The sequence below is a fragment of the Parasteatoda tepidariorum genome, chromosome 8 (genome assembly GCF_982258835.1).
Source record: "Parasteatoda tepidariorum strain Cologne lab strain chromosome 8, Ptep-v5.0, whole genome shotgun sequence".
Classification (NCBI taxonomy): Eukaryota; Metazoa; Arthropoda; class Arachnida; order Araneae; family Theridiidae; genus Parasteatoda; species Parasteatoda tepidariorum.
Genome location: NC_141762.1, coordinates 87,922,760 through 87,948,083, shown reverse-complemented (window position 1 = coordinate 87,948,083; position 25,324 = coordinate 87,922,760). Strand labels below are relative to the sequence as shown.

The window sequence follows — 25,324 nt, the reverse complement described above, 5'->3', positions numbered from 1 at the left end:
AATTTTAAAATTAATTTAAAAGTAAATTTCGTTTAATGCAAAGCAATATCTTAGATTAGAATATAAACTTAAATTTAGATAACAATGGTAAGCATGGAAAATAAGCATATAAATAATACGTAAGAGTGATTTACGTAAGTATGGAATGAGGCTTAATTATTGACGGAATAAACTATTCGCTTATTTTTGCTGACTAAGAATGAAGGAGTGACCCAAATTGCTTGAAATAAGCTTACGTAATATCTAAACGAACCTTATGTGGCAATTACAATGCAATGCATGCATTCTAATTCATTTCTTAAATTTTCTATAAAATATTTATTGTATAAAGTAATCAGAAAAACCTGAAATAGACAAAGAAGCGAGTGATCATTATATTTAGGAAACTTATTAACGAGTAATTATTTCCCGGTAGTGGCTGGAAGTCCCCCCAGATTCAAATCAGTGGGTATCATTCTTTCTGGGAAATAAAGGAAGCCTTAACAAAATTAATTATTATTATTGCCCTCAATGACAATTGAAAACGCGCAGTCCAGTCCAAATGATAAATTTGTATCATGTTTTTTATCGTATGTGTAATGATAAATGTGAACTAAAATAGTAGCTGTATATTGTTACCGAGTATTATTCGTTATCACCACTTAGTAAGTGTGATAAACCATTGAATATTTATCAAACTTCCTAGTATGACTTTATAATCCGCATTAATTAATTTTTTTAAAAAATATCGTCAAAATATATCTTTAAGTATTAACACTTATTTAAATGTTCCACCAGCAATTCCACCAGCAGTTGAATCCATAAAATTACTAACAAGGTGATTTTTCCTGGTTGTTTCTTTTAGAGCTCTTTTTTTCTCCTAATTTTCTTTGTTTTTTCCAACCAATAAAACAGGGTCTTATGCATACCGCTACACAATTTTTAAAATCATTTTAGTTTCCTTAGTATGTAACGCAAATTCAGATCAGTTCAATCAAAAAGTCCAGCATGAATGCTATTGTCCCAATGCTTATCCAAGAGTTCCCTTGTCCTTCGGGTTTCGATAAAAATTTTGAAACTACGGAGTTGAACATTAATTGTTGTAAACCCAAAAATAGAAGGGTTGTTCAACACCAGTTTTAGAATAAAATGAGATAAAGTGGCTTTCTGTGCTGAGAAAATTTTATTTGAGTAATATTTATTATTACAAAATTAGCAAGAATAAATAAGTTCAGAATAACATGTGTTCTTGTGCTGAAAAACAATAAGAATAGCATTAGTTTTAGTTCACACACACACACACACACACACACACACACACACATATATATATATATATATATATATATATATATATATATATATATATATATATATATATATATATATATATATATATATATATATATATATATATATACAATTCGAACTAATTTAGACAACCTGCAAAACAATTAAAAAAAAAACAGTAACATTTTAAATCTGATCAAATTTAATTAGTTTTAAAAGTTGTTTCTAACGAAAAAGAGAATTATATAAATCATTTGAATACTTGGGGAAAAGAGGGCCTTTTGTATCTTTCAGAAAATACATTATAAGAATGCATATGCTTCATAATTAAACAACTTCTAATTTTTCTATACAATAAGATGCATTGTTCTTTCATATTCTTATTTGATGAAATATTTAAAGATAATTATTTAATGAAAATAATTACTGTTATTGTAACTTTGATACTACTTTTTTTGAGAAACTAAACTGTTGTAATGGTTGGTTATGAACTACATTTTATAATCTTAATATTATTTTATTGCCATTTTATTTGATTACAAGAAGCAACTATAATATATAAATCAATAACACTTTATGAACAACTTTAAAAACTCTATAATACTCTTTTTTCACATATAATTTATGACTACAAGAATATGCTTATAGCAGTGATATACAGATGATATAAATGTATTGTAAATTATATATATTGTAAAAGATTCATAACATAAAATTTAAAAAATAATAATATAATATAATTATAGTAATATAAAATTAAAATTTAAAAATTATTCAATAAAATTTTTTTTTTTAAAAAAAAAAGGAAGAAAATGGCAATCTGAAATAAAAGAAAAAATGCAGAAGAAAGATTACAAAATTTGTGCCCGAGATGCTATGGAAGTTCCTTAACTCGAAGAAAGTTTGATAAAAATTAAATAATGCAATTTAAAAATACAAAGCAATCATGTCATTATAAATTATAAAATTCCTTTTTTTTTCTTCAAATTTTTCAGTAGAAGGATTATGGAAGTTTATTATTAAAGTATTAAAATATAATACAAAGTGTGAGTTACTTAAAACAAAAAAAAATAATAATAAGTAAAAAAAAAAAGAAAAAGGAAAAAGTTTTTATCGCTTTATTACGATCACTGGTTACCCATTGGTCAAATGCTTTTTCGTTCTGCATTGACTCCGTTAAACGCCACAACATTTCAAATCATGGGTTGCAGAAACTGTCTCCATTGATGTTTGTCGTCGGATTGGTTTTCAAATCCTGCCTATGTACGTGTTTCATAATACTTTTCATCCTTCAGCATTCATATTTATATTAAAATCACCATCAAGACAGTTATTATACGTTAATAATAATAAGAATATCAAAATACTTTAAATTATTATTATGTAATTACATTAAAAATGCCTGCTAGTGAAAATAAAAAGAAAAACAGCAGCTTTCGCAATCCTGTTTATTTACATGTTTCAAGAACTCACAAAATACTTTTTCTTCTTCAGTATTCATATTTATATTCAAATCACCGACTAGCCAGTAATTATAAGTTAACAATGCAAAGAATATAAAAATACTTTAAATTATTATTACGTAAATATATTAAAAATGCCTGCTAGTTAAAAGAAAAACAGCAGCTTTCGCCGTAGCAACGCATGCGATGACGACGCATTCTCACTGTTAACTATTACTCTTGAACACAGTTGACAAGTGTGATGACGTCCAAATAATTTGAACACTCCCATTTTCATTGCGATGCGAAGACAGAATATTGTTTAAAGTGGTGCGTGGTATACCACGTTCTTCGGCAAAACGTGCTTTCGATAAATTTGAATTTTCAAAATCTTCAGCGATTTTTTCTTTCTCTGATAGAGTCAACGTCTTTCTCTTTGCCAACATGATGACACGATGAGAGAGGTTCGAATGAAATTCTTTCCTCTGGTCTGGTCAGCAAGTGGTCACGTGACACGATGGGAAAACTTGTCCTTTGTTCTTGTCGGAATGGCGAAAGCCCCCTCCTTGGAAGTGTGGACAGGGACGTGCAATTACTGGCAGCAAAGGCAGGAGAAAATTATTTGTGAACTGGGGAGTGGAAACTCTCTCCGTTGGCTGCAACATTTTCTTAGAACTCGAGAGGGGTAAATGCCTTGTAAGGAAGTTAAATAGGCTTGCATAAGAAAAGAGCTCCCCGCTCCTCAGATAAAAATCACCTTATAAGTTATAACGAATTTAAAAAAAACTTGACTTGAATTTTAAAATCCGATAATCTGTAACAAAGAATTCCTATACAGTGAGCCAGGACTTTGATTGATTTGATTTGCTCATTTACGTGGCATTAGAGCTGCACAATGGGCTATTAGTCCATAGGGGATCATGCAATATTGTTTTAGTTCGTTTGCCATATTACTTAACTACGCAAATTTTTGTATATGAATTCCCAAAGACATGTATAGCAAAAATTTCAAATGTTCCCCAAGGGGAACTTGCACATTAATTAGTAAAAACTTAATTAAAAATGGATCCCATTGCAGGCTTTTGCGTGTAGTAGTAGATAATGCTCATAGATGGCGCCATCAAAATTTATTTTTATTTTAAGAAATAAAACAATTTCAAGCATATTATTTAATAATTATGTCTCACAATTGTATATTTTGAAATAAATTAAACATTCAAATTAAAAATTTTGCTTATTTAACCTTTTTGAAAACTAGTTATACGTATCTGGCATCATTTGTTTGTAAACAAACGTAGCGAGATAGCTTCCAGCGATTGTTATATTCATCTAGTTACTACAAAAAAGGATGAAAAACTAGTAAATTTTAAGGAAAAAAGTATAAAGAAAGTAAAAGAATCTGCTCAAGAATGGATTACAATAGGTGGGAAAGAAGGGGAAATAGCTGACAATATAATTTCAAAAGATTTATCCACCTCAAATAGTGGCTATCATCGATAGTGCTACATGCGTTTTACGGATAAGACGAAAATTGAAAAAGCCAGAAGTAAAGCATGTAGAAATGTCTGGGAAAGAAAAGTCTGGGGTCTGGGAAACATCCCTAAGGATGATCCGAAGACATGCCATCACAATTTTGATCCTCCGCTGAGGGGATGGCAACCCCGATTCGGTAGCCCGACGACCTGCACGCGAAGTCGAGCACTTTACGGTAGAACAGTTTAACGAGGATCAATACCGCACACCCTCGGTCCCTACGCAGACTGATCCAAGTTTTCACCCACCCGCACACTGACCTCAGCCAGTGATGCTGACTTCGGTGATCTGCTGGGAACCGTGTGATAGGACTTTGGAAAAGTGACTTTATATGCAGATGACCTTATATCAAGGTCTGACTGTATTTACTTATCACAATTATTTCCGAAGGAACTAAAAAATTACTTTCCGAATAACATTTAAAACTATAACATTCTTTTTTTTACTTTTTTTTATTGAAACACAAATAAATTTTAATAATAATACAATAAAGAGCCTTTAATTATGCAATATTCACTTTTTTAGCTTCCAAAACAACAATGTGCATATTAAATGCTTCATAATAAAAATAGTAATAGTTTTTATCCATGCTAAGCCAAATTTCTAAGAATTAATTAAATTGTAAACATGTAATTGTCAATTATCTGTAAAAAAAACTGAGCAAAAATAATAAAATATTATTTTTTCTTAATTGTGATTTCAGTGTTTTAATTCGTTCTTATATCGTTCGTTATTGTTAAGTAAAATTGTTATTTCTTTCAAAGTCATGAGAAACTGCAAACTGTCAACTATTAACTTCTGCTTAAATTTTGTAAAAATAGTTAAATATTAATTTTAACTACTTTATTTCTATCAATATTTTATATTCTATCAATTATTCATTTTTAAATGTAATTTGCTTTAGATTCAACCAAATAACAATAAATTATACAATGCATTCCATTAAAGAGTCACTAGCATTTAAAAATCTTTCATTCTTAGATCATTCAGTTTCATTTTATATAGATATATATATTTAAATTACGGACATATGAAGAAAAAAAATAATAAAAAATAACAAACAACTGGAAAAAAATAAATAAAAAGGATAAAAGTTTTTAAAAAAATCCGGAAGATAAAAGATATAATCTTTTCATCAGCCCACACGATTATATCCGTAAAAAAGAGTGCTTTCTGATATTGTATCAATATAGCCAAAGCAAAATATATTAATACAATAGTGTGAGGAGAACTCAAAATTTTTTTTTACTAAAATTACAACAAATAAAATAAAACACAAAAAGTAAAAATAGCACGTAAAAACAGAAAATAAAATAAAAGAAAAAGAAAAAACAGAATAAAACATAGATGAAATATAGGTTTCATCTATAAAGCGAGTAGCGAATTCAAATGTACGGGAGATTTTTTAAGAATGATTTGAAAAATATTTTCGTAACAAGATTGCCAGATTGCAAAATATGAAAATAAAAACGCAAATTGAGTGTAATTAGAGGAGTTTTGTTTTAAAGTGCTGTTCTTACTGCATTGCTGAAGTGCGTTTGATTTGTTAGTTACCAAGGATGGGCCCGAAATGGATGTGCTGTACCTTGCGCCGAAATGGATGTAATATTATACTGGATAATTTAGGGAAGTTGACCGTAAATAATTTTAGAAAATAAATATTTATTTAAGAAAAAAATATAAATAGAAAAGAGAAACATGAATTGCCTGTTTTGCACATAATGTTAGCCACGGATTTACCCGAAAAGGATTTGCACATGGAAAAATTATATAAATTAACAAAGAAAAACTTTGCTTCTTTCTCTTTGTAAAAATAAGTTCTTTTCTGGTTATTAGCTTTCAAACTTTACGGAACTAACACATTATTTCGATTCATAAACATAGTTTAAAAAAACTTTCTTGGCCATTATATTAAAAAAATACCATTTTAAACTTATAAAAATATTTTACTAGTTGGAGAAAATGACACTATAAATACTTTATTTTAAGAAGTTCAGTTTTAACTTTAATTATTAAGAAAAATGAAAGCATATATCGACACTTTTTTTTCTACATATTCTGTTATATTCAGAATCCCCGATTTTAAAATATGTAGTTAATAGCAATTTGTTCATACTCAATCATTAGGAAACATCAACCTTAAACCCTAATTACTGAAACAAAATAATAATTTAGTTTCATAATGACATTAGAAATTTTACAATTGTTTATAGATATTTAAATTTAAGATGATATAATTTATAGATATTTAAATTCAAGAGAATATAATTTTTAAAAGAATCATAAATATTTAGAATAACTACATTAAAAAAATAAGTAATGAAATTAGGAGAATTTCAACTGCTCACTATATATTTTATTTATACTCTTTACTTACATTTCAATTTTCTTCGACTTAATCCATTTTTTAATTTCTATTCCTTCTAGGCGGTTTCTATTTAGATAACAAATTTTTATAAAAGTTCTTAACGATAGAAAAAACGTATTACTGTTTTACATTAACTCTGTCATTTCGGAATCCATTCTTTACATAGTTGTTCATTTAATTTAGGGAGCACGTGGAAAATTATATATTTTTTTTTTCTATCAGAATTTTCGCAAGTTGCAATCGCGCAAACTGGAATTTCGTTAATAGTTTTAAAATTTTGTAAATTCACGGCAAAAACTGAGGAAAATCATTATAGAAAATAACAAATGTCTTAGAATATGTCACAAAAAGAAATGCTCCAATATTAGTTAGAGCTAGTAAGGCCGTACGCTCTGTTCTTGAAGTAAAAGTGCGAGCATTACGCCAAAGTGACGTCACTAGAGAAAATCGGAGGATTGGCGCGGCGAGAGTTTCTTCTAAGGAGTGAACCAGCCCTTCTATTCTCTTCAGCCCTGTATATATATATATGTATATATATATATATATATATATATATATATATATATATATATATATATATATATATATATATATATATATATATATTCTATATATATATATATATATATATATATATATATATATATATATATTCTATATATATATATTATATATATATATATATATATATATATATATATATATATATATATATATATATATATATATATATATATATATTATATATATATATATATATATATATATATATATATATATATATATATATATATATATATATATATATATATATATATATATATATATATATATATATATATATATATATATATATATATATATATATATATATATATATATATATATATATATATATATATATATATACATAATATTCAAATAGAAGAAACTGATAAGTTCTATTTCCTTTTTACTTGGTAATTATTATGCACCATCGAATTCATTTTGAAATGAAAAAAAAGTTATAGTAACATATGCTTAAAAGTTCAAATCGTAAAAATTCTCATTGAAGAATAATTATACTTGCAAATAAAAGAACCCATCAAAATCGAATATATAATAAAATTATCTTTCTCCCTTTTGTAAATATTTAAAAGGCATTACAAATGCCTTTGTTCATGTTAAATTAAGAAAAAAAATAATTTCTCAAAATATAATTAAATCTTTTTTAAGGAGCCTTATAATTTTTCATATTTTCTATTAGTTATGTAACAATACGATTTAGCAAAATATGTTTCATTTGTGTAAAACTCAATTCAAAATACTGGAAAACGATTTATTCAAATTATCTTCCTTTGTGAGCGATTAAATGTAGTTAAATGCCCCAAATTATGTTCTTTATATTTGAATTGTAAAGCGAATTCCATCATTATTTAGTTTATTAAATTATGCATTGATGAATCGAAAAAAAATCAATAGTTTTTTCAGTAGTATTGAGCCTAAACAATTTATGTAAGTAAAGTATTGTTACTATAGTACTGCCTGTTACCGTTTTATTATCATAACGAAATTGTCTCAAAACTGTAAATTTAGTGACAGTGACATCGGAAAATCTGGCTTTTCTAGTAAGTTTAATTGCTTTTGTCTAGTATTTTTTAAATATTCGAATCTTTAGTAATATTTGTTTTGCAATGTAAAATACTTTAGAGCTCTTTACGAATGAACTCACTAACATTATTTTCTTCTAATATATCTCGTATCAGACAGTGGCAAGAAAATAGCATTATTTTGGAAAACATTCATATGCTTTTTATCTATTAAAAAATGTCTTACATGATTCAGGCTATTCATCTTAAATTTGATTCTAAAATATCTTTTATGTAATATTATTTTCATGAAAAGAAACCCCCTTGAACAAAATCGAGTAAATTACGCGATTTTGAATCATAATTGCAAAACTAGATAATGCAAATATAAATTTTCATAAATCAAAGCATTTCATTTATTGTTGGAGCAATGAGTTGTACATAATATTCATTAAACCATTTACCGAGTTCAAAAAACTCTCGGATTCAAACCTTAATAATTTGATTATTTTACCTATTTATCACAGAACCAATCTTAAAATTGGTAATATTTAAAAAGTCCTTTTCTGCCTTTCGTACAAACTAGATTTCCCCAACCTTTAAAACTATATTGCTGCCATCAATAGCTGAGGTGCTTACCAATGACCTTGTTACTGTGGTCTTGAGTCTGTTATCACTTTCTTATACTTCGATTTAAAGGACATGACAGATAAAGACATAATTCGAATATTAAATTGTCTTATATAGCTGAAATTCGAATCATAAAGGTTTGGGTTTTCTTCTAAAACTATTCAAAACTGTTCTTCGACTACTGACCTTGATTTCAGAGCTTCATTTCATATCTTTAAGAATTCCATTTACAGGTACCGCAGTGGACTGATCGTTAAGACACGGTTCCCAGCAGATCACCGAAGTCAAGCATCCCTGGCTGCGGTCAGTGTGCGGGTGGGTGACCACTTGGATCAGCCTGCGTAGGGACCGAGGGTGTGCGGTATCGGTCCTCATTAAACTGTTCTACCGTAAAGTGCTTGATTTCGCGTGCAGGTCGTCGGACTACCGAAGCGGGGGTGCCATCCCCTCCGCAGAGGATCAAAATTGTTATGGCATGTCTTCGGATCATCCTCAGGGATGTTTCCCAGACCATCGCCAATAGCCCATTGTGCAGCTCTAGTGCGACGTAAATGAACAACAACAACAACAACAATCCAATTACAGAGTTATGATATATATATATATATTTTTTTTTTAATGGCGGGCACTTGGAACTATTGTCCATTGGCCTCAGAAAGTGCCAGAACTGCTATTCGTTACCCAGTGGACACCTGTGGCGAAGCCACGGCGGTGGAGCAGAGTCGCCCACGTCACACAACCTCAAACCCAGGGCGGGTCACATTCCCACAATCACACACAGAGGAGAACACAAAGAGAGAGAAGAAACATCCATGCCCAGAGCGGGATTCGAACCCACAGCCACTGGCTCCGCAGTCAGGCACGCTTACCGCTCGGCCACCTGGCCGGCGTTATGATATTACTAGTTCCCCATTCTTTCCAAATGACCAGAAATCCATTTTACTTTATTTCAATCTATGGCTCTTACTCGTCTGTTTATTATCTCTGCTTCTTTATTCGATTTTCTTGTTCATGCTTGTTCTCCATATTTTTTTCCTGTTGTAACTTGTTTGTAGTTTTCCTTCTGTACCTTCCTCGTTTTATTCTTCCGTTTTGCGCTGTAGCACCAAGCAAGGTGTCTTATTATACAACTGAAACTGCAGCTTATTTGTTTTTGTAGCTTTATTTGCGATATTCAACATTATTTTTACATCCAGACTGTCCCTTAAATGTTGCGACAAACTTCTAAGAAAGGTAGGATACATCATGAGGATTAAGAAATGCATAGCAACCCATAATCAGAAATTTCCTTCTACGTCGTTATTGACGCTTCTTTATTATGAACTGTTTCCTCGCGATCTTTTGAAGAGGTTCTTTTGCTAAGCTAAATTATCTCAGTTTATGTTTTTTAAAATTAGTGCCAAAAATTGCATTCAAATAGGCTCAAAAATAGCCATTTTATTGTAATTTATTGATTTGGCGCCAAACAAGCTGGCCCAGTGTTCTCCCAAAGCATTTTTTGACTGGTGGCCCGCGTCTCTTGCCCGTTATTCCCAATAAATGCGCCTTCTTTGCCCTTTTTTCTTAAAAATAAGAAATCATCTCCTAAAAACACAGTCTTTTTATTCAGTTCTATTGTGAAAAACATTAATTCACTGTTTAAATAATAATTGCACATTAGTAAAATTATCTGTGTTTATAGATTTAATTCTGATTACTATTACAAATATTTACTTTATTAGGATTATTCTCAACTGTTTAAATTTTCTTTCTTTCTTTCTTTTTTCTGGCGCGGGGGGGGGATATTAAGTAATTTTTAAAGTGATTTTAAACTTTAAAGCAGTTTTTTAAATAAATGCCTTTTTTTTTAAATGCTTATTTTTTCAAAATATTCAGTTTAAATTATAGAAAAAAGCTATCCAGTTGTTTATCAATTAATAATTTTTTTTTAGTTTATCTTCTTTCTTTTTCTTTTTTGAAAAACAGAATATGCACATAGATTGCCTTTTAGCATGTCTTTAATTATTTTCATAAACTACAAATTTTTCTCATATTTTGAAAATGAGAGAAAATTCCTTTTTTAAATGTGCTCATTAAATAGTATGAGAGGGTAATTTAAAAATTGTTAAAGATAAAATTTAGTTATTACTTAGTATTATGCATTTTGATAACGATTTATGATTTTAAGTGAGTGCCCTTTCAAAATTAAAGTACCTTTTTCAGAGAAGAAACGCTTCGCCCTTTTTTATTCGTAAGGAGAGCTCTGAGCTTGCCATATGATTAAATTACAATACAACAGATATTTTTGAGCCCATTCTTACATAGTTTTCTATAATACTTTTAAGAGAACATAAAATTAACAAAAAGTTGAGATATTTTAGGTAACAGATGTACCAGATCAAACGGACACGAACAGTATTTTCATAAAGGGGAAGCATCCCTAGCTGCGTACAATGACTTTTCCGTTCCCGGGTTGCTATTGAATAATTCTTAGTCATTATGATGTGTCCTACCTCCTTTAGGAATTTGTCTCAACACTTCGCACTGTAGTAGCTCAAACTATATGCTTTCTTCACTTGCAAATTGATCAAGTGTTTCTGCTAAAAATTTCATAATTATAATAAATATAATACTATTTATGATAGTTAATTAATTATAATAAAAATTGACTACTATTAAGGGATTTTCTCACATGTATCAAACTAAATTTAAAAAAAAGAAAAATATCGCGATTTTTTAATGATTTATAAAAGTTTCGATTTCGTGATGGCACGTGCGAGACCAAATGCGACCTACGAAATTTTAGTTTTTGTAAAGGTTGTATAATTTTAAAATAATATATAGAAAATACAATTATAGTTTATTTAATTGGATATTGTACTGTTAGTAGGCTTAAAACGGATCCTAAAATATTAATTTCAAAAGCAAATCCTAAATATTTCATAACAGTTAGGTTTGAGACATTGTTGCCACTGAGTAGAAATAGTTTCTAAAAAATTATTTGATATTCAATTACTCTAAACCCTTAACTGTTAAACGTTATAGGTTTCAGTATCAGGAAAAAATATATATTTTTATTTTTGCATTTCGTTCTCACATTTCATGAACTGCTCTTTTGTTAGAACAAATATGAATATGCGAACGCGAGCTTCAAGAATAGTTATAAATAACTGCGACTGGCAATTATGATAATTTAAATAATTAATTTTAAGAACAATTTAATCTAATGTATACAGATGTTTTATTGACTTCATTTTATACAAATATTTTAACTATTTGTGATAAAGGTGTCTAGTGCATATTTCACTCACTTAGCTTAGAGTAAATATGGACCAAGGAAAATAAATCTGAATTATAAGCCGAAAATGAAAAATAAAGCATATCGTTCTATGATATAAATGCCATGAAATAAGATGAAGATGACCATTTTATTAATGAAGAAAATTTAAAATAATATGAAATGGATAACTTACAAAAATATAACTTACAAAGGATAACATAGGATAAAAGATAACTTTCAATTAATAATTAATTTTAATCCCTTTCCTATTTTATATTGCACATTTGATTATTTTTTTACAAACTTATTTGTCAAAATTTGTTTTCTTCCTGTAGATTTTTAGGATTCACTATAAATAAAAACAGAAATATGTCTGAAGGCTTTCATGAATCAGAAAACAGAATGGTTCCCCCACAGAATCTTCAGCAGTCATCAGTGGTAAATACATCTAATTAGTTTATTTCAGAAAATTTAATATTTGAAGCGTATAATAGCGATAAATTAAAACCTTGGTATTTTTCGTAAAATAAAATTTGACACATTGTTCTTGGGGAACCTTTTATTCATATATGTTACCGTTAAAGTATATAATGCAGTTATTTCATAGAATACCTAGTTATTCCATGAAATAACTGATCGTGTCAGTTAAAGTGTGTAATATGTTATGAATTTGACGCTTTAACTAGTTATTCTATAAAATAACTAGGTATTCTATAAATTAACTAATGGGAGACAGTTAAAGTGTAAAATAAAAAATTTATCTAAAATGAAATAATTAGGTATTCTATAAATGAACTAATGATAGACAATTAAAATGAAAAAGAAGCAATTTATCTAATTTATGCAGCGTATAAATGGCATTTATGGAAACGTACCATAAAATCATTTGTTACAACAAGGATTACTAAAATGACACTTGGAATTACAAATAACATTATTTCTAAAACAAAAACATTATTTGTTGATACACTGGGTTTTACACGAGCATTTTTTACATTACTTGGAATTACAAAGAACATTGTATTTGTCGTGCGAGATACATGATATAGATTATTTTACACTTTAACGGGTTGCAGACCGTTATTCTATGAAATAACTAGTTAAACCATGAAATACAAGAGAGTTTTACACTTTAACGGACACGATCAGTTATTTCATGGAATAACTAGGTATTCTATAAAATAACGGATTTCATACTTTAACGGTAACATATATATATTTTGGAAATATTCCATATTGGTAATAGTAAATAATAGAAAAAGAAAAAAAAAGAATTAAAACAAAGATTTCGGTTTAAATTTAATAGAAATTTCAATGATTGAATGACATTAACATTAAATTGGGTTACTCGGAAAATTTACAAGAACAAATATTAACTAGAGAGTATGAGGATACAACATGAATAAAACTAAGGTAAATTATTACTTAAACTCCATAGAAAGACATGATAAAAATGTTATTTATAGTTATTGAAAATTAATGTCTCAATATACACCATTATGACCACCCTGCTAATAACATGTAGGACCACCTTCAGCCCTCAAAACTGCTAGCACCCACCGTTGCATTGATTCCACAAAGTGCTGATAGGTAGTCTGAGGTATCTGGTACCAAGCGTTCACCAACTGGTCCTACAATTCCCTAACATTGCGAGGGGGTAGCGTGGCAGCACGAATTTGGTTTTCCAAGTAGGACCTCTATTGGATTAAGGTCAGGTGAATTTGGGGGCCAAGACATGACTTGAAAGTCACTGGAATGTTTCTCGAACCAATCCATGACGATTCGACTCTTATGGCACGCACGGTGCATTATCCTGGTGGTAAACACCATTCCCAGCCGGAAAAACTGTTGCCATGAATGGGTGAATCTGGTCTGCAACTATGTTCAAGTAACTTACAGACGTCAGGGATTGTTCTATGAGGATTATGGGTCCTAATGTGCCTCATGAAAACATTGTTCCTGGGCGAGAAACCATGAAAACCTGGGCGAGCCCATTGTTACAGATGGAGGGTGGTCATAATGTAATGGCTCTTCGATGTACATAGCAATGTTTAAACTCGAAAAACATATTAGATGTTTTTACCTTTTTTTTAAAACTAAAACCGCTGATTCATTTGACTGAAATTCAAACTCACTTATCGGACTCTTATATTTGTGGGTACGCTTTTTAAAATGGGTTTTTTAAAAATATCTAAGTTTTACGACTAATAATACCCTTGAATTCATTAAATTTATTTACTACGTAATTTGATTTATGTGCACAATAGAAATTATATTTGAAATACATTCATATAATTACTCCATATTCACTATTATAAAATTCAGTGTTTGGAAACACAACAGTTTTAATTCTTTTATTCCAAAATAAACCAGTAAAATGCATTAAAACCAACAACAAAAAATGTGAAAAGTAAAGAAAAAAAATAGCATAGGTGACCAGTTCTTATTGACAAAATACATCTCCGTTTTCCTGCTTTAATTATTTTATAAACGTCATTGAGCAGCCAATTTTGAGTTTACGACTAATAATGTTCAAATCCGTAATCTTGTAATTTTGAACTCAATACAGAAACAAGGTAACTCCTGGATCAAGTATTGGGAGAAATTTGCCTTCGCGGAGGACTTTTTAATGGAACAAACCCGTATTTGTGTAACATGGAGGGAAAAAATACGAAAACCTCCTTCGGTTAGCCAGACTCCTTAGGAAAATTGGGCATAGACATACCTATGGCAATATATATTAACCTGGTTATCATAAATATTTATATGGCAATATACCTAAAGCCTATGGTAACCATAGAAATTTATATAGCATTTATATGACAAGCCGCCGTAAGTGCCTGATTACCATAAAAATTTGTATGGCATTCATATGGTAAGACACCATAAGGCTATGATAACCATAGAAATTTGTATAGGATTTTATGGCGGAACAATATAGTCTTATGTTTCAAGGTGAGTGCCATAGGCACATGGCAAAGTAATGGAAACACACTATGCGCATGCGTTATTCATATGGGAGAGAGAACATGGTTGCAGAAGGGTGACGGATTATTTTGCGGTAGCTCCGACTATCCAACCCTATTTTGCGTCAAATAAGCCAATCCATTAAAAAAAATGGTACTTTTCAATGAAGTTCTCCCAACTTATAGAAATTTATAGTAATTTAAAGTTGTTTTCGATTATGTCAAAGAAAAAACGGTATTTTAACTTCAAAAATTTCCAGTGCTGTCACGTCAACGGCAAAGAAAGCGTGAAGCCTCTACCTCGACTTAGAATATTCGGCTAAGGAGATTAAGAGTTTTTTTTTGTTCATTTATTATAATTTTTTTTACGACTTTGACGTTTCATTTATTTCTTTTTTTCGAATTCCTAACTAAATCGATTTTAAAACTTCTTGAAATTAATCAATATTTTATTAGTTTCGACAACGTTTCATAATTTTTTAAAAATAGTCTGTCCTATTAAAACTTGATTTTGGATTGAAAGGATTTTAAAAGCATCTAGAAACAAATTCACATAAATAACACATTCCTATTAACTTTTATATAATTACGTGCAGTTATTATCTGTTGCAAATGGGGAATTCTAATAATTTTTAAAACATTTTTGCAATCCTTTTATTGCAGGAAAAGAAAAGAAAAAGCAGTGAATTTAGAAGATATCTGAAACAAGTGTTTGAAGACTCACTCATGACAGGGTTTTCACAAATTGCAACTTCTCGCACATGGAAGAAAGCAATTCCAAAAGCAGCAATCCTCATCTTTTGCTTCCTGGGATTTACGTATCAGACATGTGATTTTTTGCATTATTATTTCCAATATCCTGTGACTGTGAATGTTGAAGAAAGCAGTCCTTTTGAAATGACTCCCCCTGCATTCACATTTTGTAACAACAACATGTAAGTGTTAAAAGCTGATTATTAGAATAAGGGTTACTCAAATAAAAGTGAACACTCATGATAGCATTAGAAATGTTAATGCGTTAATTGGAATGTTAATCACTCTTCAGGGTTTAAAATTAAGGTCAGCTTTAAGTAACCTTTTTAATAACTCTAAACGGTAACATTTCAGTTTTTATTGTATTCATAATGCAAACACACTTATCCATTTTCAATTTGGACAACCTTCATCTAATTATGGCTCTATTACTTTGATGCATTAGGCAGTGAAGAATGGAATTTAATGTGATAGCTTAATTACGAATGTAACAGCTCATTGCTTGATATTGTCCAAACATTTTAATTTTTTCTTCATTTATTTAAAAGTTTCAAGTCACAGCTGCTTGAAAAAATATCGAAAGTCCTTAAAATACTAAAAAAACTTTTTTTAAAAATTAATTTCATTGAAAATCACAGCAAATTAACTACATTACAAATTTCATTAAACTACCTCACGTTATTATGAAACATGAGTATCACGTCGAATAAACGTATTGCAGAGAGTGCCAAATATTAATATCGTACTGAGCTGTAGCGTTAGTTAGCTTCACTTTTGGTTGAACTAGGATGAATCAACAAACCAAACTACAAAGTGAAATATTCTTCAGAAATGGGTTATTTTGAGTGTTTGGTGCTTTAGTTCAGATGTGATTTTTTGTGATTTCCTATACCTATATTCCTTTCGTTCATCAGGGTACAAGGGTCGAAATCCAAAGGTTCATCAGGGTACAAGGGTCGAAATCCAAGGGTTCATCAGAGTACACACTTTTTTATATTCGGAAATCTACATTGTATTTTAGAGATGGAATCAGTCAACATATCATACATTCTGTTAACTTTTTCATTCTCGGAACGATTTACCTAAATTTGCTATCTGTTTTAAGTTTAAGCCAAAGTGAATCAAATTCTCCTCTTCATGAAGAACTCGAAAATTTACAATCTCCGTACGTCTTGTGATTGAAAGTTGTAATGTAACCTTTTCTCATATTGAGATGAATTTCATTTCTCTGAAAGAAAAAAAAACACTAAATTGTTTGAGTTTTTATCGCAGCATTTTTCAGAATCTATTTTTGAAATGAAGATTAAATCTGCATAATACAAAACTGTGGTCAAACTCAAGAAAAAAGCAATTTTTTCAAGACTGCCAGATACTGATTTGATTAAAGTTATAATACAATTGTAAATATCTTTAATGCACATTAAAACAACTGCATTGGATATACATTGTCGCTAGAACGTAATGGATATTACTTGATTGGATATTACTTATGACTCTGATCAACATTGTTAACCGAGTTGAGCATAAGTTTATTCCTCAATTCCTACTTAGATATAGCTACGACAACAAACATATGAAATGATACAAATTCCGTTGGGTTTAATAATTGTGACTTTTGTGTGATAAGAGTTTAGTTTAATCTGAACACTTAATGTGGAAAATGATTACTCCAAACTCAAGCTTAGAATCACACAATAAATCAGTTATTTTCACCAACGTTGGTGCGCTTTGAATTACGCTAGTAATTTGTTTGCTGGTAAGAGTTGACGTGACTGAGCGGTTTTTCGAAAGATGCTGAGCTGTCTTTCAGAAGCAATTTTTGTTGAACTCCGATTTTTGAAAGTTGGAGGCTACAAAAACGAAATAAAGTTTTCTTTAACCAGCAAAAAACTTAATTTCACAAGATAGCAAACACTGGAATGGTTTTGGTAAGTAAATTAGATTATTATGCCCACTAGAAATACTGATGTACGGTGCGAAAAATAAATAGAACATCCTGAATAACTTTTTATAGGTTTAATGAACCGGGAATCTTCGGTCAGCGGGATTCAAACTCTCGTTCTCACGAACATGAGTTCAACCGTCCTACCAAGCAGGCTATCTCGGTGTATCTAAATTTCATCTAGAGTGAAACCGAATTTAAGATTTATACAATTGTTTAATATTAAATTTATTTTTCTTGCAGACTTCGTCGGCGAGATTATTGCAAGGAAAATAGAGTGATGGGCTGCTTCACATACACTGATAAGAAACTATTTTGTAAAAAATATCCTCGATATTGTTTCGTTGGCTGGGAGAAGAAGATTTCGTTGGAAGAAGCAGATTTGAGAGTAAGTGTTTTAGAAACTTTATAAGAAAAAACACACTCACTACACTATCGTTAAAAATTTTGGAGCCTGTCGAACGTTAATAACGTTCATATCCGCTTAAACCATAATAGGGTGATAAATTGAACTATATTTACGTAATTAAATGCTTGGTTACACAATTGATAATCTGAAACAATTTAAATGGGGAAAATGGTTTAAATTTGATACCCTATTTAAGTTGAAACAAGTTTTTACCGTATTATGCTCTTACACTGTAAAGTATGCGGTGCAATATCTCCCCAAATTTGGTATTGAACAACCCAGAAAATTGTGAAAAGAAATACTTCATTTCAAGCTATCATCAAGTCAATCGTTTATAAACACTTTTTGGGCTGTGTCTGAGTCTAAACACCAAAAATTCAGAATGATTATACCAAACTCACGCGCATTTGCATTATTCGTGAATCATTTTCATTTTCGAACACCCTAAGTAAGGAATTGTTTGGAAATGACAAAAAATGACCAGTCAATTTTAGCCACCTTGAAAGTCGCATTTAAAGTCTGATTAAATTAAATATAATTGCCATTGTCAGATATTTTCAAACTTTTATATTTCGCAAGATTAAAGTAAAATTTACGTAACATAAAAAATTTATTTATTGAATAAGGAAAATGCTTTTGTTTTGAATTTGTTAGATAATCAATTTAGTAAAATTAAAAAAGAAGGAAATGAAAAAAAAAAAAATGCAATTCTTTTTTCTCTGTGATTTAAATTTTCTTGGTGGCAAGATTTTTTTGGTGATAAGATTGATTAAAGTAAGTTAGTTAATTAAATAAAGTATTCTTGATTTATGAAAATTGCTAAATCACAAAAACAAAGAATTTTATCAATTTTTTATCAAGCAGCTTTCAGATCTTCTTGGAAACGGCGTAGAATTATAGAACAGCGCATGAGCAAATTATTTTTGTGAGAACAGTATCTTCATTACCGTCGTAAAAATAGTCAGTGCATTAAATTCATTAAACTCTAATATTGAATTCATTGTGTCAAATATTTATTATAATTATCATTTTCACATGCATTTCAAATGCAAATTTTTCATTCTACAATCCTTTAAATGAAAATGTCACAACTTCAAAAAAAATCCAAAATTTTAATGGCAAGAAGTTGGGTACTAACAGTGGTTTGATGCATTGAACGTAAAATTATATGTTTCTGTAATCACATTGAAGGCCTAGCTCAGTCTTAAATCCAGAGTCTAAATAAATCAAATGAGAACTTTTTAGCGTAAATAATCATTTACTTGGTTCTTTTAGTTTTCAAACAGCGTACATTAAGCTAATTTTCTTGGGTACTTTACTTTTAGCCGAAAGCAAGAAAATGCAAATATCTTTCTTTAATTTAATTTCAATGTAAACTGCTGTTTGTAGAAAATGCAACACCATGAAAGAATCATCAGAATCAAATGAAATTTAATTCAGAAACGACTTGTACTGATACAAATAAATGATGAAATTTTCAAAACAAAAGAAACAAATTAAGCGTCCGAAATCAGTATTTGGTGCAGCCACCACGCGCTGCAATAAGTGCTGCTATACGACGTGGCATGGAGTCAAACAGATGTTGAATATCTGCTTGAGGAAGAGAATTCCATATCGCTTGTATGCGCAACCAAAGTTCGTCTTTGGAAACTGCAGGACGCGGATCACGAGTGAGACGCCGACCAACCATATCCCACACGTGCTCAATAGGCGACATATCCGGCGAATAAGCAGGCCAAGGAAGAAGTTGCATGCGTTGTGCTGAACAGAAGTCTCTAACAGTCCGCGCAACATGTGGGCGTGCATTATCCTGCTGAAAGATAGCTCCAGGGATGCCTTGAAGGAAAGGAACGACTTCGGGCTGTAGCACTTCACGGACGTATCTGTTGCTATTGAGATTACCCTCAATTCGTATCAAATTGGATCGTCCATGATACGAAATCGCACCCCAGACCATAACTCCGGGTGTTCGACCACTATGTCGTTCAATAATACACTCAGGAAGGCAGCGTTGACCGGCATAACGTCTAACACGAACACGGCCATCATGGGTCCACAAATTGAAGCGTGATTCATCTGAAAAGACAACTTGGTGCCAATCAGCTCGCCAGTCTCTGTGCTCAAGAGCCCACTGCCGACGCAGCCGTCGATGATCCGCCGTGAGGGGAATCCTGTATAATGGCACCCTTGCACGCAATCCACGGCGCAGCAGACGACGACGAATTGACGAAGCCGACAATTGTACACCTGTAGCAGTAGACCAATGTGCTGCCAGCTGCCTGGAGGAAGCTGTGCGATCATTCACCGCCATGCGGAGCAGGTGTCGATCATCGCGCTCTGACGTCACCTTCTGTCGTCCAGTGCCTGTTTTTCGAGTTGTTCGGTGCTCGTCGGTCCACTGCTTCCAAACTCGCATCACTGTGGAACTGTTCCGCTGCATACGAGCTGCTATTGCGCGATAGGAAAATCCTCCTTCTCGAAGGCCGATTATCCTCCCTCGTTCAAACTCCGTAAGTTGCTTGAATTTCTTATTCTTCCGTCGTGGAGGCATACTCAGGTCTCACTAAACGTTTGCCACTAACAAATAATCATAGACTATTTTCAACGTCCCGCTACAGCACTTTATTTATACGCTTTCAGCATCAATTCAGAGGGCGCTGCGCGCGCCACGCACGCGCGATGGCTCTGAAACTTTATTAATTTGCATAATATCCTATAATTGACATTTGCTGCGAATTTCATTTGATTCTGATGATTCCTTCATGGTGTTGCATTTTCTACAAACAGCAATTTATTAAATAATTAAAAAATATTTAGAGAATAAATAAAGTTAAAAGAAATATTAAGGAAAGTTGGTGGTCTACATTTTTTTGGCGATTTTTCGTTAGCTCCCGGCTTACCGAAAAGTACCTATATTTGAATTAAAATGTATTGTATACTGTTTTAGATCTGTGTATTCTCTTAACCGAAGAAATTTATAAGAAATTTATTAATAAGACTAGGTGAAAAATCTTGATAACAGGTGATATTTCTTAAAAAAAACTTTTAAAATATTTAGGTTATTTGTTAGTTCTAAAGCCGAAATAATTCTTAACGGCAAAAACTGAGTTCCTACTTTGTAATTAATAATTTGCTTCAGATGTAAAGCATTTAAAATTTGGCTTTTTTTATTTTGCTCGGAAAAACGAAAAAACACTTCAAAAAAGTGTGACTGTGTTTTTTGCATCGAAGAAACACTGTCAAAAAATTGACTGATGCAGAAATATGATAGGGCTTTGATTTGCCAAAACCAACGAAAGAGTACAAATAATATATCAGAAAACAACCTATCTTTGCAATACCATGCTATCGTTCTGGGATGACCATGAAGAACTATTTTCAATGACAAAACACAGAAGGAAATAGAGACACACAGAAATAGAGAAGAAGTTTTATAATATAAAAAACGAAACTTGATTAAAAATAGAGGTTTAATATGTAATAAATTGATCGAAAAAGATATTACAGAAAACGAAATAATTTGTTAAACTATTAAATCAAAAAAATCGTGCGTTGAGTCCCTCCGCGCGGAAGAAGTTAAACTTCGCAACCTGCGAAGTTAATTGTAGAAGAATCAGCAGTCGTAGAAGGATCACTAGTTCTATTCAACGACTCTATTTCCTGCTCCGCTCGCTTCCGTGCTCTGTAATAACGATAATATTGTGCATTTTTCCTTCGTGGACCTCTTGAAACAGTGGAAGTGCTTGTGGTTGCCTCATCGTCTCGCCATGGAAAATGTATTTGTATTAATAATGTATGTGAATGCGTCATAATGTAATTTCAAAAGAGAAAACCTAACAATCAATTGATATTCACAAGAGACGTACCTTGACATAACCTTAAATCCGTCGCATTGTCCATGGGATTGTTTTCACTCATTTTTTACAATTGTTATCCACTAAATTTGAAAATAAAAAATACTATCCTATTCGCGATCGCAACGCTCGAGTACGCCGTCTAGCGGTAGCCTGTAAATATCAGACATTAATTTATCACGTTTTCATTTAGTTCCATCAAAATCATTGACTGAATCAGACGCCATTTTTCAGCAGCAAATAAGAAACAAAATTTCCCTAAGGAAAAGGCCGAAGAATTTGAAAAAAATCACCAGAATATTAGTAAATCTTTCAGGAACAGAACACGCCAAACATTTGAAGAAAAATTCCTCAATAATTTTTAATTTCTATTATCAACAAACTTACAACTGATGACTTCCGATTTCGGATACTGTTACAGATGTGTGTATTAAGGTAAAATGCATTTCTTCTGTCTTCAATTCATTACGAATTAAAGTGAAGTCAACATTGCTTTCGTCATTCCAGTGAATAAATATGAATTCAGAACATACAGAATTGTAATAGTTATAGCATATTCTTCTTCGTTATAGAATAGTATATATTTCTGTATCCATATAATTCGGAAAACAACAATAAAAAATTATCCAAGTTACTTGAAATAGTGCCATTTGAGCTGATTCTTAATTTATTTCAATCGTTTTCTTGGTAAGTATTTTTTAGTTTTGAAAGAATAAGTTCAACTAGAATTCAGCTATTCTGTTTTTAGCTACATATTCAAATTCATATCAATTATAAAATTTTGCTGTGTAGTATGTTATCTAAAAGTAATGAAGGGATAAACTATGTATCTATTATTTGAGAATAAAGTTTTCAAACTAGGAACTTATCATTTTGGAATTCTCCGGGAATTATAAATCAGGTAAGTGCAATGAGTTTTACAATAAAAAATTTGCTTGTAAATATTTTTTTTTCATTTGATGATGGTTCTCTATAGAATGGTTTTTTACGTTTGATTAAGAACTATAAGAATAATAAAAAAAGAAACAATATGAAAGTTTTTATTTCAATGTAAGGAATTCTTAAAATCGTTTTTTTATCCTAAGAATTCTTTATTTTCCGTTTTTTAGTTTATAATTTTTTGATAAAAATTGTTCTCAAAATACTTTTTTTTAAAAATTAAATGGTATAACATTATGTGTTTATGTATACTTCTTGTATATTCCAATGTTTGAAGTAATATGATTCAGAAAAGTATGGAATAAAAATTCGGTACTTAAGTATTAACGCCACCGCCGCTACAGATTTGGCGGTTTTTAAGTGCCGCCAATCTACACTTAAAATTTTTGCGACAATTCCTTAAAATAAAACACTTTATTTAAAATCAAAATAGTCAATCGGATTTCGGTGGAAAATGAGCCGATATAGAGTTTAGCATAGATTCAAAACAATCATATCGCCATATGAACTCTGATAAATAAGATTCCAAATGAAATAACATTTCCAAAACGTACGTTTACCAAGATAAAGTTTTATGTTGTGGGAATTGGTACATTTTCGTTTTTTCGGTAAAATATTTCCCTCCTGAAAAAATAAAATTGCATCTTGTTTTGTTTTTGGCAAATCCAAAAGACGAATTTTCGTAGCACTAAAAATGGCAACAAAAAAGAATTGTTTTTTTTTTTTTTTTTTGTTTCGTCAGCATTCTTTATTTTACGTTTCTTAGTTTCTAAATAATGATTTTTATTGAAACTTGAAATTTTTTCATAAAAATTGTTGTCCAAAAACTTTGTTTACATAATTAAATTTCATAAAATTATGAGACTTATGTATACTTTTTGTTCATTTCAATTTTTGAAGTAATATGATTCTTAAAACTATAGAATGTAAAGTTTAAATGGGCCTTTCATGTTATATCATTAAATTTAGTAATACTATTTCTCGGGCATTAGGTTTTAACTCTTATAAGAATATACATATTTTTTTCTGTTAATGTACAAATATTTTTCCGATGTGTTTTGGATATTCCTTCTCTAATAAAAAGAGATACCATTTTGTTTTCGTTTGCATAAGAAAGAATATCAAGCATTTTTCTTTTTTAAATTTAATTAGCCACAATAAAGAAGGAACGTTGCAATGCTACGTGCTACATTAACGACGTCTCTAGAGTAACTGAATGACTGTTCATATAGAAATCGCAGGTATTAGTCTCATACAACAACGCACCCTATAGTTCGTTGCGATCGCGAATTAAATTATATGTGTATCCAATCAAACTTAAAAAATATTTATAGAAAAACAATACTTTTATGACTTTTGTTGTTTTTATGCTAGTGAGAACCCGAAACAATATGGAAATGAATGAGGGAAAACTGGATCCTACCACGTGATTTCCCGGCCAATAAAAATGTAGCGTTAAACGTTTAACGCAACCTTGGAAGTCGCATAAGAAGTATAACTTCAAAAACGAAACTTGATTAAAAATATGTTGAATATGTAATAAATTGATAGAAAAAGATACTGCAGAAAACGAAATAATTTGTTAAACAATTAAATAAATAAAAAAAATGTGTATCCACGTTTTTACCAGTTTTAGCTATCACAAAAGTTAAGGTATAAGTGACAGCATTTATACGAAAGAAAACTGAATTTTCATAATTGATTTGATAAGCTACATTTTTCATTTAATCGAAGCATTGAAAGGACAAGATTTAGCATGCTTTCCAGATCTATATTCAACCATGCTGTGTTTTACTGTCTTCCTTTAATTACAGCACTGAGGAGTCGTACTAATTTCAGTTCTCATATACTCCTTGTAATATAATGTGCCTCAAGCATTTTCTATGGATTTGGTCCAGAACTAAGTGAGGGGTTGTTTAAAAACTGTTGTATCTTTATCTGGCATTGTTCTGTTGGGAAACTCACTTCGGCTTACCTAATGTGAAAGTTTCACAATTTAAAAAATGAATGAGTAGTTGCTAAGATTTTAAGAATTACTGAAAAATGCTTAAATTTATCTTTTATTTGTGAATCACGAATTTGTTCCCGAATTATTTTTTGCAACCACATATAGTTTAGATTAAATATTTACTGATTGACAAATTTTTGATGAAAAAAGTGCTAAAAAAAACGAAATTTTAAAAGTGTACAAACTTCCAAGAAGCCAACTTCACACAATTCTAAAGAAGGAAAATGCTCCTTGTATAAATCTTAAGAAAAACTTAGTACCAAGTTTTTTTTTTAGCAAAACAGCAAAATTAAATGGGTTTGTTACCAGTTTTTCACCAGCTTCAAAAGCAAGAAAGAGAAAGCCTTCGGATTTTTGCATGTAATTTAAAAGCACTCTATCTGG

The 25,324-nt window shown here is 30.5% G+C and overlaps 1 protein-coding gene across 1 annotated transcript; it reads left to right on the top strand.

The window, feature by feature from the left end:
* Positions 1-12,349: 12,349 nt before the first annotated feature.
* Positions 12,350-18,142, top strand: LOC122271747 (uncharacterized). The gene is made up of 3 exons (XM_087149652.1): positions 12,350-12,507; positions 15,699-15,970; positions 17,974-18,142. Exons 1-3 carry the CDS (start codon positions 12,439-12,441, stop codon positions 18,140-18,142), a joined length of 510 nt encoding a protein of 169 aa, XP_087005778.1. The 5' UTR covers positions 12,350-12,438.
* Positions 18,143-25,324: the final 7,182 nt, after the last annotated feature.